The 17,005-nt window shown below is 43.3% G+C and overlaps 1 protein-coding gene across 1 annotated transcript in view; it reads right to left on the reverse strand.

Annotated features, from left to right (window-relative positions):
- The window catches only part of LOC112242699 (centrosomal protein of 112 kDa), a 156,606-nt gene that overhangs the window by 47,578 nt on the left and 92,023 nt on the right, over nt 1-17,005 (reverse strand). The window contains 1 exon segment of the mRNA XM_042319193.1: nt 3,580-3,642. Within this exon segment, the coding sequence (XP_042175127.1) occupies nt 3,580-3,642 (63 nt within the window).

Below are 17,005 nucleotides of genomic sequence, written 5' to 3' on the forward strand. Positions count from 1 at the left end.
CTACTACCCATGCTGCAGTGCTCTCCCTGCGAGAGAGATCGATGACCTCTGACAGACACTTAGGGGTTACACAGTGAGGGCAGCCTCCAAGGTTCAAAGGCCCTCTGTTTACATTCGATCCAGTTGCCCCCAGGGCTCCTATGCATTAAAACCTATTTAGTCCCGACACAACACCTTTGAAAGTCAAGCAGCTAACACATGCTACAAATACCATCAAATAGCGTGCTTTAATATGGTGGGTAGACTTCCTCTTAACTTAGAAATAAACACATGCATGTATAATGTCCTTAGTGCGTTGGGTTCAGTCATTGTCGAACACATGGAACTGGGGTTTTCAGCAACAGAATGCAGAGGAAGGGTGTTAAGTTGAACTCGTGCGAGCGTTAGTTGCACCCCTTCAAAACAGAGGATTAATCTTTTGCAGCCTCTGTTGACGGAAACTTTACCTCGCCACATAGCAAAGACGAGTAAACACAGAGTGAACTTTCAACTACCACCCGAGACACGTTTGATGTCGGGGGTATTGTGCAACTTCATAAGCTCCTGTTTTCTCACAACATCTGCTTGTCAACCTCGCTTTCAACTCAACGCTGCCGACGTCAAAAGTGGACCCAAAACAGGGGGATTGAAAAAAAAGAGATTGAGAAAGACAAAATAGTTTCTTCTAAGGTCATGATTTAGCAATTAAAGCCTGTGATGGAATATGATATTTCACCCCTATATTTCAGATTAGATCTAATCTTCTTTGTTTTCAAACATAAAAACAGTGACTTGTGTTTAAAAATTTTTTTTTATACTGCCCAGCTAAAAGGCGCTTTGAAGCCACAGTCTGAAATCTGGGAATCTTTTCAACGGTCATTTCAATTCTTTATATTTTTGCTTAAAAAACAAATCTCAGACTGTAGCTTTAAAGCCTCCCACATGTCCAAACAGAGCGAGACGAGAGAGAGAGAGAGAGAGAGAGAGAAAGGGTAGAATGAGGGAAGAATGGAGAAGAGGAGGAATGGCCTGGTGGTTTTGATTCATGAACAGAGAGGAGAGTTCCTCTGGCTTTAACTGCTCTCAGTCTGAGGAGATTAGGTTTAATGTTAAACATGTGGTCCTGGCCAGAGAGGAGAACCTTCAAACAACACCCCTGACGTCATGGCCAGGGAAGGGGAGCGGGAGAGAGAAAGAGAGGGGGGAGAACGAACAAGTGTGTGCATGTGTGTTAATGTGTGTGTGCATGCATGTGTGTATGTGATAGGCACCTAAAAGGTACCTAAAACCCTCATATCTTCCAGCTAATCCCACCTGGGTTCCGTATTGCTGTATGCAAGGCGGTGCAAATACATAAATAGGATTCTATATATGGATTAAAGGCAAATCTGAACATTGTGAAACAACTAGAATCAAACAGTAAAGTCTACCTCTTGGGTATAAAACCTGGCTAACTAACTGGGCCAGGTTTCCACACCACCTGTGAAGTGCCTGGACCAAAGCCAGGCGAACCTTCGCCTCAGATGCCTCTGGATGTTACACAAAGGCATGAGAGATAGAAATAGAGAGATAGAGAGAGATAGATAGAGAGAGAGAGAGAAATAGAGAGAGACATTATAAAATCCATGTACACAAACAACAAGTGTGCGGTTAAAATTGGCAAAAAACACACACATTTCTTCACACAGGGTCGTGGGGTTAGACAGGGATGCAGCTTAAGCCCCACCCTCTTCAACATATATATCAACGAATTGGCGCGGGCACTAGAAGAGTCTGCAGCACCCGGCCTCCCCCTGCTAGAATCCGAAGTCAAATGTCTGCTGTTTGCTGATGATCTGGTGCTTCTGTCACCAACCAAGGAGGGCCTACAGCAGCACCTAGATCTTATGCACAGATTCTGTCAGACCTGGGCCCTGACAGTAAATCTCAGTAAGACCAAAATAATGGTGTTCCAAAAAGGTCCAGTCACCAGGACCACAAATACAAATTCCATCTAGACACTGTTGCCCTAGAGCACACAAAAACTATACATACCTTGGCCTAAACATCAGCACCACAGGTAACTTCCACAAAGCTGTGAACGATCTGAGAGACAAGGCAAGAAGGGCATTCTATGCCATCAAAAGAAACATAAATTTCAACATACCAATTAGGATTTGGCTAAAAATACTTGAATCAGTCATAGAGCCCATTGCCCTTTATGGTTGTGAGGTCTGGGGTCCGCTCACCAACCAAGACTTCACAAAATGGGACAAACACCAAATTGAGACTCTGCACGCAGAATTCTGCAAAAATATCCTCCGTGTACAACGTAGAACACCAAATAATGCATGCAGAGCAGAATTAGGCCGATACCCACTAATTATCAAAATCCAGAAAAGAGCTGTTAAATTCTACAACCACCTAAAAGGAAGCGATTCACAAACCTTCCATAACAAAGCCATCACCTACAGAGAGATGAACCTGGAGAAGAGTCCCCTAAGCAAGCTGGTCCTGGGGCTCTGTTCACAAACACAAACACACACTACAGAGCCCCAGGACAGCAGCACAATTAGACCCAACCAAATCATGAGAAAACAAAAAGATAACTACTTAACACATTGGAAAGAATTAACAAAAAAACAGAGCAAACTAGAATGCTATTTGGCCCTACACAGAGAGTACACAGCGGCAGAATACCTGACCACTGTGACTGACCCAAAATTAAGGAAAGCCTTGACTATGTACAGACTCAGTGAGCATAGCCTTGCTATTGAGAAAGGCCGCCGCAGGCAGACATGGCTCTCAAGAGAAGACAGGCTATGTGCTCACTGCCCACAAAATGAGGTGGAAACTGAGCTGCACTTCCTAACCTCCTGCCCAATGTATGACCATATTAGAGAGACATATTTCCCTCAGATTACACAGATCCACAAAGAATTCGAAAACAAATCCAATTTTGAAAAACTCCCATATCTACTGGGTGAAATTCCACAGTGTGCCATCACAGCAGCAAGATTTGTGACCTGTTGCCACGAGAAAAGGGCAACCAGTGAAGAACAAACACCATTGTAAATACACCCATATTTATGCTTATTTATTTTATCTTGTGTCCTTTAACCATTTGTACATTGTTAAAACACTGTATATATATATAATATGACATTTGTAATGTCTTTACTGTTTTGAAACTTCTGTATGTGTAATGTTTACTGTTAATTTTTGTTGTTTTTCACTTTATATATTCACTTTGTATGTTGTCTACCTCACTTGCTTTGGCAATGTTAACACATGTTTCCCATGCCAATAAAGCCCTTGAATTGAATTGAATTGAATTGAGAGAGAGAGAGAGAGAGATGAAAGAAAGAAAGAAAAAACCTAGGAGGTAGAGCTTAGACATTTAAACATGTAGATGAATTTGTCTGCAGCATTACGTTAAACTTGGTGTGTGGTATATATGTGTGTGTTGTAAAAGTGTGTGTGTGTGTATTTGTGTTTAAGCAGGGAGGGAAGGGGGGAGTGTATATTGTTTCTCACAGCTCCCGACTGAACGTTTGTGTGCTTTTTTCCAACAAATCTTCCAAAAAAGAAGGCCAAAAACAGGAAAAGAGAAGTGTTTACCTGAGCAGACTTGGCAAGCTTCTGACTGTATTCCTTCTCAATCTGCTTTAGCCTGGTGTTCATCTGCAACACAAAGTGGAGAGAGGGAAAGAGAGAGTAAGAGATTTGCATACAGACACACACAAGACATAGAGGGAAAGAGAGAGAAAGACAGTGAGGTTTGAAATTGGACCTGTTTGTAGGAAGTACACACACACACACACACACACACACACACACAGCCGTTGACCCCTGTCTCTTGGCAGTGTCCCCCTGCCTGCCTGTCGCTGGGCTGGCGTTACTCTGGGCACAGTGCCAGGCTCCACGCCCCTGTGGCAGCAGCAGCCAGTGAGTGGCCCGGGGGCACACCGCTCCCTCTGATGCCCTGCCAACCATTCATCACTTAACAGGAAGAGGGGGAGAAATCAGCCACGGCTGCCAATTATCAGGGAAAAACAGAAGGAAACTGGGACAGGGGAGACACAACATTTTTATTTATTTCTTTATTTATTTTACCTTTATTTAACCAGGTAGGCAAGTTGAGAACAAGTTCTCATTTACAATTGTGACCTGGCCAAGATAAAGCAAAGCAGTTCGACAGATACAACGACACAGAGTTACACATGGAGTAAAACAAACATACAGTCAATAATACAGTATAAACAAGTCTATATACAATGTGAGCAAATGAGGTGAGAAGGGAGGTAAAGGCAAAAAAGGCCATGGTGGCAAAGTAAATACAATATAGCAAGTAAAACACTGGAATGGTAGTTTTGCAATGGAAGAATGTGCAAAGTAGAAATAAAAATAATGGGGTGCAAAGGAGCAAAATAAATAAATAAATTAAAATTAAATACAGTTGGGAAAGAGGTAGTTGTTTGGGCTAAATTATAGGTGGGCTATGTACAGGTGCAGTAATCTGTGAGCTGCTCTGACAGTTGGTGCTTAAAGCTAGTGAGGGAGATAAGTGTTTCCAGTTTCAGAGATTTTTGTAGTTCGTTCCAGTCATTGGCAGCAGAGAACTGGAAGGAGAGGCGGCCAAAGAAAGAATTGGTTTTGGGGTGACTAGAGAGATATACCTGCTGGAGCGTGTGCTACAGGTGGGAGATGCTATGGTGACCAGCGAGCTGAGATAAGGGGGGACTTTACCTAGCAGGGTCTTGTAGATGACATGGAGCCAGTGGGTTTAGCGACGAGTATGAAGCGAGGGCCAGCCAACGAGAGCGTACAGGTCGCAATGGTGGGTAGTATATGGGGCTTTGGTGACAAAACGGATTGCACTGTGATAGACTGCATCCAATTTGTTGAGTAGGATATTGGAGGCTATTTTGTAAATGACATCGCCAAAGTCGAGGATTGGTAGGATGGTCAGTTTTACAAGGGTATGTTTGGCAGCATGAGTGAAGGATGCTTTGTTGTGAAATAGGAAGCCAATTCTAGATTTAACTTTGGATTGGAGATGTTTGATATGGGTCTGGAAGGAGAGTTTACAGTCTAACCAGACACCTAAGTATTTGTAGTTGTCCACGTATTCTAAGTCAGAGCCGTCCAGAGTAGTGATGTTGGACAGGCGGGTAGGTGCAGGTAGCGATCGGTTGAAGAGCATGCATTTAGTTTTACTTGTATTTAAGAGCAATTGGAGGCCACGGAAGGAGAGTTGTATGGCATTGAAGCTTGCCTGGAGGGTTGTTAACACAGTGTCCAAAGAAGGGCCGGAAGTATACAGAATGGTGTCGTCTGCGTAGAGGTGGATCAGAGACTCACCAGCAGCAAGAGCGACCTCATTGATGTATACAGAGAAGAGAGTCGGTCCAAGAATTGAACCCTGTGGCACCCCCATAGAGACTGCCAGAGGTCCGGACAGCAGACCCTCCGATTTGACACACTGAACTCTATCAGAGAAGTAGTTGGTGAACCAGGCGAGGCAATCATTTGAGAAACCAAGGCTGTCGAGTCTGCCGATGAGGATGTGGTGATTGACAGAGTCGAAAGCCTTGGCCAGATCAATGAATACGGCTGCACAGTAATGTTTCTTATCGATGGCGGTTAAGATATCGTTTAGGACCTTGAGCGTGGCTGAGGTGCACCCATGACCAGCTCTGAAACCAGATTGCATAGCAGAGAAGGTATGGTGAGATTCGAAATGGTCGGTAATCTGTTTGTTGACTTGGCTTTCGAAGACCTTAGAAAGGCACGGTAGGATAGATATAGGTCTGTAGCAGTTTGGGTCAATTTTGGCTTTGAAACAAGGAGGAAGAACATACAGACCAACAGACACAACATGGAGGAAGAACATACAGACCAACAGACACAACATGGAGGAAGAACATACAGACCAACAGACACAACATGGAGGAAGAACATACAGACCAACAGACACAACATGGAGGAAGAACATACAGACCAACAGACACAAAGTGTTAAAGGCAGACGGACAGACAGATGGAAACAGAGACGGACAGACAGCCAGACGGAAGGACAGATTGACAAACAGACAAAATGTGATAAAGGCAGACAGACAGAAGGACAGATTGACAAACAGACAAAATGTGATAAAAGCAGACAGACAGGAGTGTTTTTGACTTGTGCATTCTGGGTTTTATTCTTCGTCCACTTGGAAAGGTCATTAACAGCCAGCTAGAACCACACATAGATAGGACATTTCACAATAAGCAACCAATTACTATCTCTACATAATGACTCATCACGGAGAGGGTACAGAGCACTGTGAGATAAATATGTAGATATCACCTCAACATCAACTTTATATAGCTCTGATGTCACAGACATGTCTGTACAGGTTCAGTGTCAGTCTGGTCTTTCTACACCTCCACTGTGACTGGTTCTGTTCTAACTCCCCCCCCCCCCTCTTTCTTTGTCCCCCCCCTCTCTCTCTCTCTCTCGCCCCCCCCTCTTTCTTTGTCCCCCCCTTCTCTCTCGCTCTCCCCCCTCTCTCTCTTTCTCTCTGAATGTTGAAACACTGCTGAAATACAGGATGACTCGAGCACAAAGTACCGGCGAGATTCCACAGGTCAGTCCTGACAACAGATTAGTACTGTCTAAACATCACCCTTTCAGATCAGCTCTCTTCTGGTGGCACTGACAGACAGACAGACATATTAAGAGACAGACTCTCTGTAATGCTCTGTATTAGCAAACACACCCCTAAAAACCCATCAACGCCGCGGGCCTGGCCCTGCTCCCAACACTTCCTGACAAACGGCAAAGGAACAGCGGGCCACTGTCGAATGGTCACACCTGTCACCACGGATACAGGCAGCCGTCACCACGGATACGGCTCTTGTATGTCTTCCTGTCTGTCTGTTTGGCTTTGAAAGTCTCTTGTCTGTCTCTCTGTCTCTCTAGGGGCCTTACCGGCTGATGAGAGAGAGAGAACAAAGCCAGGCGTGAACGACAGAAGAGAAATAAAGGAGAAGAAAAGACAGGAGAAGAAAAACACTGTCGGCCCTAAATGTTCCTCCTGCACCTGACAGACAGGCAGACTGACACGTCCATCCATTCCCCCAGCCTGCCTTTGTTGCTATAGAGACTGTTCCTGCTTTGACTCCAGCCTGATTAAAGTCCACTGTTGGGCTAAGCGTGTCTGCTTTCACACATACGGTTTTAGTCTAATGAAAAACAAACTCTTTATGATAACCCACAGAGACGTCACACACAAACTCATGGGAATATAGGAGAACACTGTATATATCTAAAACCACAGGGAAACCCTACACTAATGCATAAAGTTATCTACTTTATATCCAATACACATTAATAGTGTTTCTGTTCTGAGACAACAAAGTTAACACACAAAAAGACCATCAGGTCTAAAGTAGACAAACATTTTTTAAGAGAGTGTGTGTGTGTGTGTACTTTAAAGTGGACTACCTGCACAGCCTGCCAAAAGTGTCTTAGCGCTGAAGGCTCTTTGAGGCCGTATCAGACTCTTCAATCGCTTAATAATCCTGGCTGGCGTGGAGCGGTGAGCGGCTGAGGCTGCCTTTGAAGTGTGTGTGTGAGGAACAGTGGAAGTGTATCTGAAGGCAGGAGCATGCACCGCTTACCAGAACTTAATTAACAATCTGCAGCTGGAACCGGGCCAGACTCTCTCTCACACTCACACACACACACACACACACACACACACACACACACACACACACACACACACACACACACACACACACACACACACACACACACACACACACGGTACAGACAGGTGTACTGCACTTTCTCTTTCCTTAGAATAGGGTGTTGTATTGTTGCAGGAGAAGGAGGGGGCAGCTTTGGGAAAACATCTCCACGTCATGGTTTGCCAGAGGTTTATCATTTCCTTGTGTTTCCTTAGCTAAGTCACAAAACACATACCGTTTATTGCATTGTATACATCACATGCTGGAGACAGCCCTTTTGGAAAAACCACATGATTTCACGTTACATTTCCACGTGAAACTTTATCATACATTTCCATTTGAGTCATTTAGCATACGCTCTTATCCAGCTCGACTTACAGTAGTGAGTTGATTCATTCCTACTGTCACCATAGAACCATGTGTTTTTGGAACACTTCACATTAGTGATGGGGGGGAAAGATGTGGACAGTTACATATCGCAATATTACTTTGACGATAATATATCGATACTCTGACTCCGAGTATTGACTTGTTAGGTAGCGTAAGTTAGTGCTAGTCGGCTGTACCTGCGCAGAAACTCATTTTTCCCTCCTATAGCTTGTTCTCGATCTAGCACTTTTATTTCCATGACTGGTTTTTATCATGGCTCTCTTGTCTCTCGGCAGCAGACATACAGTGCTTTCGGAAAGCCATTCAGACCCCTTGACTTTCCCAAATTTTGTTATGTTACAGCCTGATTTGAAAATTGATTAAATAAATTTTCATCTGCATTAATCTACACACAATACCCCATAAAGACAAAAGCAAAAACAGGTTTTTAGAATAAAAAAAACATGTATTTAAAAAATGTAAAACAGAAATACCTTAGTTACATAAGTATTCAGATACTTTGCTACATGTATAAAAAAAGAGACGTGAGGTCAGTTGTTCACATGTGAAATGCTGGGCATAAATGGTCACATGTATAAAGAGACGTGAGGTCAGTTGTTCACATGTGAAATGCTGGGCATAAATGGTCACATGTATAAAGAGACGTGAGGTCAGTTGTTCACATGTGAAATGCTGGGCATAAATGTTCACATGTATAAAGAGACGTGAGGTCAGTTGTTGAAACATGTGAAATGCTGGGCATAAATGTTCACATGTATAAAGAGACGTGAGGTCAGTTGTTCACATGTGAAATGCTGGGCATAAATGTTCACATGTATAAAGAGACGTGAGGTCAGTTGTTCACATGTGAAATGCTGGGCATAAATGGTCACATATATAAAGAGACGTGAGGTCAGTTGTTCACATGTGAAATGCTGGGCATAAATGGTCACATGTATAAAGAGACGTGAGGTCAGTTGTTCACATGTGAAATGCTGGGCATAAATGTTCACATGTATAAATAAAGACATGTATAAAGAGACGTGAGGTCAGTTGTTCACATGTGAAATGCTGGGCATAAATGTTCACATGTATAAAAAGAGACGTGAGGTCAGTTGTTCACATGTGAAATGCTGGGCATAAATGTTCACATGTATAAAGAGACGTGAGGTCAGTTGTTCACATGTGAAATGCTGGGCATAAATGTTCACATGTATAAAGAGACGTGAGGTCAGTTGTTCACATGTGAAATGCTGGGCATAAATGGTCACATGTATAAAGAGACGTGAGGTCAGTTGTTCACATGTGAAATGCTGGGCATAAATGGTCACATGTATAAAGAGACGTGAGGTCAGTTGTTCACATGTGAAATGCTGGGCATAAATGGTCACATGTATAAAGAGACGTGAGGTCAGTTGTTCACATGTGAAATGCTGGGCATAAATGTTCACATGTATAAAGAGACGTGAGGTCAGTTGTTCACATGTGAAATGCTGGGCATAAATGTTCATGTATAAAGAGACATGTATAAAGAGACGTGAGGTCAGTTGTTCACATGTGAAATGCTGGGCATAAATGGTCACATGTATAAAGAGACGTGAGGTCAGTTGTTCACATGTGAAATGTTCACATGTATGAAATGCTGGGCATAAATGGTCACATGTATAAAGAGACGTGAGGTCAGTTGTTCACATGTGAAATGCTGGGCATAAATGGTCACATGTATAAAGAGACGTGAGGTCAGTTGTTCACATGTGAAATGCTGGGCATAAATGGTCACATGTATAAAGAGACGTGAGGTCAGTTGTTCACATGTGAAATGCTGGGCATAAATGGTCACATGTATAAAGAGACGTGAGGTCAGTTGTTCACATGTGAAATGCTGGGCATAAATGGTCACATGTATAAAGAGACGTGAGGTCAGTTGTTCACATGTGAAATGCTGGGCATAAATGGTCACATGTATAAAAAAGAGACGTGAGGTCAGTTGTTCACATGTGAAATGCTGGGCATAAATGGTCACATGTATAAAAAAGAGACGTGAGGTCAGTTGTTCACATGTGAAATGCTGGGCATAAATGGTCACATGTATAAAGAGACATGAGGTCAGTTGTTCACATGTGAAATGCTGGGCATAAATGGTCACATGTATAAAGAGACATGAGGTCAGTTGTTCACATGTGAAATGCTGGGCATAAATGGTCACATGTATAAAGAGACGTGAGGTCAGTTGTTCACATGTGAAATGCTGGGCATAAATGGTCACATGTATAAAGAGACGTGAGGTCAGTTGTTCACATGTGAAATGCTGGGCATAAATGGTCACATGTATAAAGAGACGTGAGGTCAGTTGTTCACATGTGAAATGCTGGGCATAAATGGTCACATGTATAAAGAGACGTGAGGTCAGTTGTTCACATGTGAAATGCTGGGCATAAATGGTCACATGTATAAAAAAGAATGAGGTCAGTTGTTCACATGTGAAATGCTGGGCATAAATGGTCACATGTATAAAAAAGAGACGTGAGGTCAGTAAAGAGACGTGAGGTCAGTATGTCACATGTGAAATGCTGGGCATAAATGGTCACATGTATAAAGAGACATGAGGTCAGTTGTTCACATGTGAAATGCTGCATAAATGGTCACATGTATAAAGAAATGGTCACATGTGAAATAAATAAAGACATGAGGTCAGTTGTTCACATGTGAAATGCTGGGCATAAATGGTCACATGTATAAAGAGACGTGAGGTCAGTTGTTCACATGTGAAATGCTGGGCATAAATGGTCACATGTATATAAAGAGACGTGAGGTCAGTTGTTCACATGTGAAATGCTGGGCATAAATGGTCACATGTATAAAGAGATAAAGTTGTTCACATGTGAAATCATAAATGTCACATGTATAAAGAGACGTGAGGTCAGTTGTTCACATGTGAAATGCTGGGCATAAATGGTCACATGTTAAAGAGACAGGTGTTGTTCAATGTGAAATGCTGGGCATAAATGGTCACATGTATAAAAAGAGACGTGAGGTCAGTTGTTCACATGTGAAATGCTGGATAAATGGTCACATGTATAAAGAGACGTGAGGTCAGTTGTTCACATGTGAAATGCTGGGCATAAATGGTCACATGTATAAAAAAGAGACGTGAGGTCAGTTGTTTCACATGTATAAAGAGAAAGTTGTTCACATGTGAAATGCTGGGCATAAATGGTCACATGTATAAAGAGAAGGTCAGTTGTTCACATGTGAAATGCTGGGCATAAATGGTCACATGTATAAAGAGACGTGAGGTCAGTTGTTCACATGTGAAATGCTGGGCATAAATGGTCACATGTATAAAGATAAAGGTCAGTTGTTCACATGTGAAATGTCACATGTATAAAGAGACGTGAGGTCAGTTGTTCACATGTGAAATGCTGGGCATAAATGGTCACATGTATAAAAAAGAGACGTGAGGTCAGTTGTTCACATGTGAAATGCTGGGCATAAATGTTCACATGTATAAAGAGACGTGAGGTCAGTTGTTCACATGTGAAATGCTGGGCATAAATGGTCACATGTATAAATCAGTTGTTCACATGTGAAATGCTGGGCATAAATGTTCACATGTATAAAGAGACGTGAGGTCAGTTGTTCACATGTGAAATGCTGGGCATAAATGGTCACATGTATAAAAAAGAAATGTTCACATGTGAAATGCTATAAATGAGACGTGAGGTCAGTTGTTCACATGTGAAATGCTGGGCATAAATGGTCACATGTATAAAAGAGAGGTCAGTTGTTCACATGTGAAATGCTGGGCATAAAGTCACATGTATAAAGAGACAGGTCAGTTGTTCACATGTGAAATGCTGGGCATAAATGTTCACATGTATAAAGAGACAGGTCATGTTCACATGTGAAATGCTGGGCATAAAGTCACATGTATAAAGAGACGTGAGGTCAGTTGTTCACATGTGAAATGCTGGGCATAAATGGTCACATGTATAAAAAAGAGACGTGAGGTCAGTTGTTCACATGTGAAATGCTGGGCATAAATGGTCACATGTATAAAGAGACGTGAGGTCAGTTGTTCACATGTGAAAATAAATGTCACATGTATAAAGAGACGTGAGGTCAGTTGTTCACATGTGAAATGCTGGGCATAAATGGTCACATGTATAAATAAAGAGACGTGAAATGCTGGGCATAAATGGTCAGTTGTTCACATGTGAAATGCTGGGCATAAATGGTCACATGTATAAAGAGACGTGAGGTCAGTTGTTCACATGTGAAATGCTGGGCATAAATGGTCACATGTATAAAGAGACGTGAGGTCAGTTGTTCACATGTGAAATGCTGGGCATAAATGGTCACATGTATAAAAAAGAGACGTGAGGTCAGTTGTTCACATGTGAAATGCTGGGCATAAATGGTCACATGTATAAAGAGACGTGAGGTCAGTTGTTCACATGTGAAATGCTGGGCATAAATGGTCACATGTATAAAGAGACATGAGGTCAGTTGTTCACATGTGAAATGCTGGGCATAAATGGTCACATGTATAAAGAGACGTGAGGTCAGTTGTTCACATGTGAAATGCTGGGCATAAATGGTCACATGTATAAAGAGACGTGAGGTCAGTTGTTCACATGTGAAATGCTGGGCATAAATGGTCACATGTATAAAGAGACGTGAGGTCAGTTGTTCACATGTGAAATGCTGGGCATAAATGGTCACATGTAAAGAGACGTGAGGTCAGTTGTTCACATGTGAAAAAGCATAAATGGTCACATGTATAAAGAGACGTGAGGTCAGTTGTTCACATGTGAAATGCTGGGCATAAATGGTCACATGTATAAAGAGACGTGAGGTCAGTTGTTCACATGTGAAATGCTGGGCATAAATGGTCACATGTATAAAAAGAGACGTGAGGTCAGTTGTTCACATGTGAAATGCTGGGCATAAATGGTCACATGTATAAAGAGACATGAGGTCAGTTGTTCACATGTGAAATGCTGGGCATAAATGGTCACATGTATAAAGAGACATGAGGTCAGTTGTTCACATGTGAAATGCTGGGCATAAATGGTCACATGTATAAAGAGACATGAGGTCAGTTGTTCACATGTGAAATGCTGGGCATAAATGTTCACATGTATAAAGAGACGTGAGGTCAGTTGTTCACATGTGAAATGCTGGGCATAAATGGTCACATGTATAAAAAAGAGACGTGAGGTCAGTTGTTCACATGTGTCACATTTACAGTTCTCATGTTAACACCACCTTTCATTAACATGCAGATTCACATGTAAAATGTGCAGTTTCACATGTAAAAAAAACCTTCAGACGTGAAAATCTAACTCTCACATGTGGAATTGCATTTTGTATCCCCATGTTGTCACATTTACTTCACATGAGATCATGCTTTCACATGTTATTTATTACATGTTGATTTGACATGTTGTCTCATGTTATCACATTAACTTCACATGTGAAATTCATTTGTTTTTTCTGTAAAGGAGGATATTTCTTCCACATGGAACTTTTTTCCCAGGAATGTTTTAGAGAGAGATATCTGGGCTTAGCTAAGCTTGGACAACACAACAAAATGACACGATACTACAAGATTCACGAGAGGCCGGCTAGCATAAAGGTGATGTCATTGCAGTAAGAGTGGGTGGAAAAGATGGTATGATTGACAGGTACACGGATAAAGGGGTGGGGCTAGGTACTTTCCATATGACTGTTATCTCCAAGGTGACTTTATAAACTGATGAAACCCAAAATAAAACCTGCTAACACTATACTTCTGCTGACCGTATGTACATACATACAGCATTCATAAAGTATTTATGAATACTACATAGCATGTTATAACAGAAACCACAAACTGGTATGAGCATTATAAAGACCTTATAAACAAGAACATAAACGTATACCGAAAGACTGATTTGTAAACGCTACGGAGAGAACAACGACTAGTGGTGTCCCAGGTATGAGTTGTCTCAGTGATCTATAGGCCTTTCAACACTATGGTGAGTGACTGGAACAGATTCCTCTGAATCTACCTAACACACGTCTCTGGCAGCACATTTGCGAGGGAGAGGACTCCGGGTGATGTTATTTGCTTATTTGTCTGTAATTACTGTGTACAAGTGTGTGTGTGTGAGAGAAAGAGAGAGAGACCGTGTGTATATGTGTGTGTGTGTGTAAGCGCCTCACTGTCACGGCAGTAATGAGAAGAGTTTTCATTTTCCATTTCACAGCCTCCCATCATTGATTCCGTCACTTCAAATTCCTCCTAACAGGCACTGCTGCACCCACTTAATACATATCTCACGCATGCACACAAGTCTACACATGGAGGACTCAGTGCCTGAACACATCTGCCTGTCTTAGACTAGGAGGGTGTGTCTGCCTGGTATTAGGGAAGCTGTTACAGGCATTATAACATAGCAGAGTCTCATAATGTGATGCGTGACTACATACAGTGTGTTCATCACCAAAGGCCTGTTCAGTAAATAGGGTCAGACACGTGAGGTATGGTGGTAGTGGTACAAAGAAAGTTAGACATTGAGTGCTGGAGAGGAAGCTCCTGGGTAGTACACACACTGGTCTGGTGTGTGTGCTTTTGTACATGCATGTTGAAGATATAGCTAGGTGTTTAAACACTTTTCTCAGTCCTGTGCTTGGTAAGGGTGACCGCATGCTAATGTCAGCCTTTACATTTACATTTGAGTCATTTAGCAGACGCTCTTATTCAGAGCAATTAGGGTTAAGTGCCTTGCTCAAGGGCACATAGACAGATTCGAAGAAGCAAACTTTCAGTTTGCTACCTGCCTTCAGACAGCATAATCTCTCTTTCTACCTATTTTTCTTTCTACCTAGCTATCTCTCAGTCTCTTCAACTCAATTACCGTCATGTTTATATCAGGTGGAACCACTCGGAATACACTGTAACTCTCTCCTTTTAAATCCCTCTCTTTTTAACTCTCTCTCTTCTTTGAGCCTGTCTAGAGTTGTGTGGGGAGGGTCTGTCTCACCTTTATTAAGGGGGATCAATGTGGCAGACGGGGGGGACAGAGGGGACAAGAGAGGGGCGCAGACAGGGGTCCATGAATACATCTGTGTACAGATTTTGGGGGCGAGTGGAGTTGTGTATATCAGCTTCTCTGTGACGGCCACTGACATCTTAAAGTGGTCGGAACACCTGCGGGTTGTTCCATTAGATGACCCCGGGGGTCGGACCACCTGTGGGTTGTTCCATTAGATGACCCCGGGGGTCAGACCACCTACGGGTTGTTCCATTAGATGACCCCGGGGGTCGGACCACCTGCGGGTTGTTCCATTAGATGACCCCGGGGGTCGGACCACCTGCGGGTTGTTCCATTAGATGACCCCGGGGGTCGGACCACCTGCGGGTTGTTCCATTAGATGACCCCGGGGGTCGGACCACCTGCGGGTTGTTCCATTAGATGACCCCGGGGGTCGGACCACCTGTGGGTTGTTCCATTAGATGACCCTGGGGGTCAGACCACCTGCGGGTTGTTCCATTAGATGACCCCGGGGGTCGGACCACCTACGGGTTGTTCCATTAGATGACCCCGGGGGTCGGACCACCTGCGGGTTGTTCCATTAGATGACCCTGGGGAAGCTTGCCTGAGCAGAGGGCTGCGGTACAAGAGACAGATGAGCTTAAACAGGATCAATGGGACAGGAGAGCAGAGGGGGAGGAAGCGAGGGGGAGAAAGGTCTAGTTGGAGAAACCTTGTTGTAGCCATATGCAGGGCTGAGGAGAGGATGCTCCTCTCTCCTCCTCTACACTCTGTTTCTTTTCTGTTCTTTCTCCATCTCATCTTCTTCCACCTCTCTAAATGTCCCTACAGAGTTGTGTTCAAAAGCACACTGACAGAGAGAGAGCTGCAATATGTTTTTGGGGGACTGGCAAAAGTCTTTGCTCTGTCTCTTTCATCTGTCTGAGTCATTATCTCTGCTGCTGCTTTCAAGGCCCACGGCAAAGACTGGGGCCCCACGAGATGCACACACACATATACCGTATGTATGCACGAATGCAATCACCCGTAGCACACACATGTCAAACAACATGTTATATCCCCCCTCATCCACAAACAACACAACAGCTCTAACTTTCACCTTCACCCCCCCCTTCTAAATCAGATGTTCTGCTGACACACCTCCATCCCTGTCTGTTACTCTGAGGTGATCCTCATCCCTGTCTGTTACTCTGAGGTGATCCTCATCCCTGTCTGTTACTCTGAGGTGATCCTCATGAGGTGATCCTCATCCCTGTCTGTTACTCGGAGGTGATCCTCATCCATGTCTGTTACTCGGAGGTGATCCTCATCCCTGTCTGTTACTCTGAGGTGATCCTCATCCCTGTCTGTTACTCGGAGGTGATCCTCATCCCTGTCTGTTACTCGGAGGTGATCCTCATCCCTGTCTGTTACTCTGAGGTGATCCTCATCCCTGTCTGTTACTCTGAGGTGATTGCAGGACATGATCATTCCCTCCTCTGTTTTTCTATATAATCCATGAGCAGGAATAATGGGATTTGGTGTATCTCCAAATGGCAGAGAACCAGACAGTGGAGAGGCTGTTGGTTGAGGCGGAACAACAGGGATGAGAACAAATAAACAGCACCACCATCTTCTGGCTGACAGAAGAACAGGACTCACACACTAGCTACTTCCAACCCTGCAAGACTCAGTGATACCCCAGCTAAAACCCTCTAACACTGTGGTGACTACATACCCCAGCTAAAACCCTCTAACACTGTGGTGACTACATACCCCAGCTAAAACCCTCTAACACTGTGGTGACTACATACCCCAGCTAAAACCCTCTAACACTGTGGTGACTACATACCCCAGCTAAAACCCTCTAACACTGTGGTGACTACATACCCCAGCTAAAACCCTCTAACACTGTGG

Source organism: Oncorhynchus tshawytscha, unplaced genomic scaffold (genome assembly GCF_018296145.1).
Source record: "Oncorhynchus tshawytscha isolate Ot180627B unplaced genomic scaffold, Otsh_v2.0 Un_scaffold_1341_pilon_pilon, whole genome shotgun sequence".
NCBI lineage: Eukaryota > Metazoa > Chordata > Actinopteri > Salmoniformes > Salmonidae > Oncorhynchus > Oncorhynchus tshawytscha.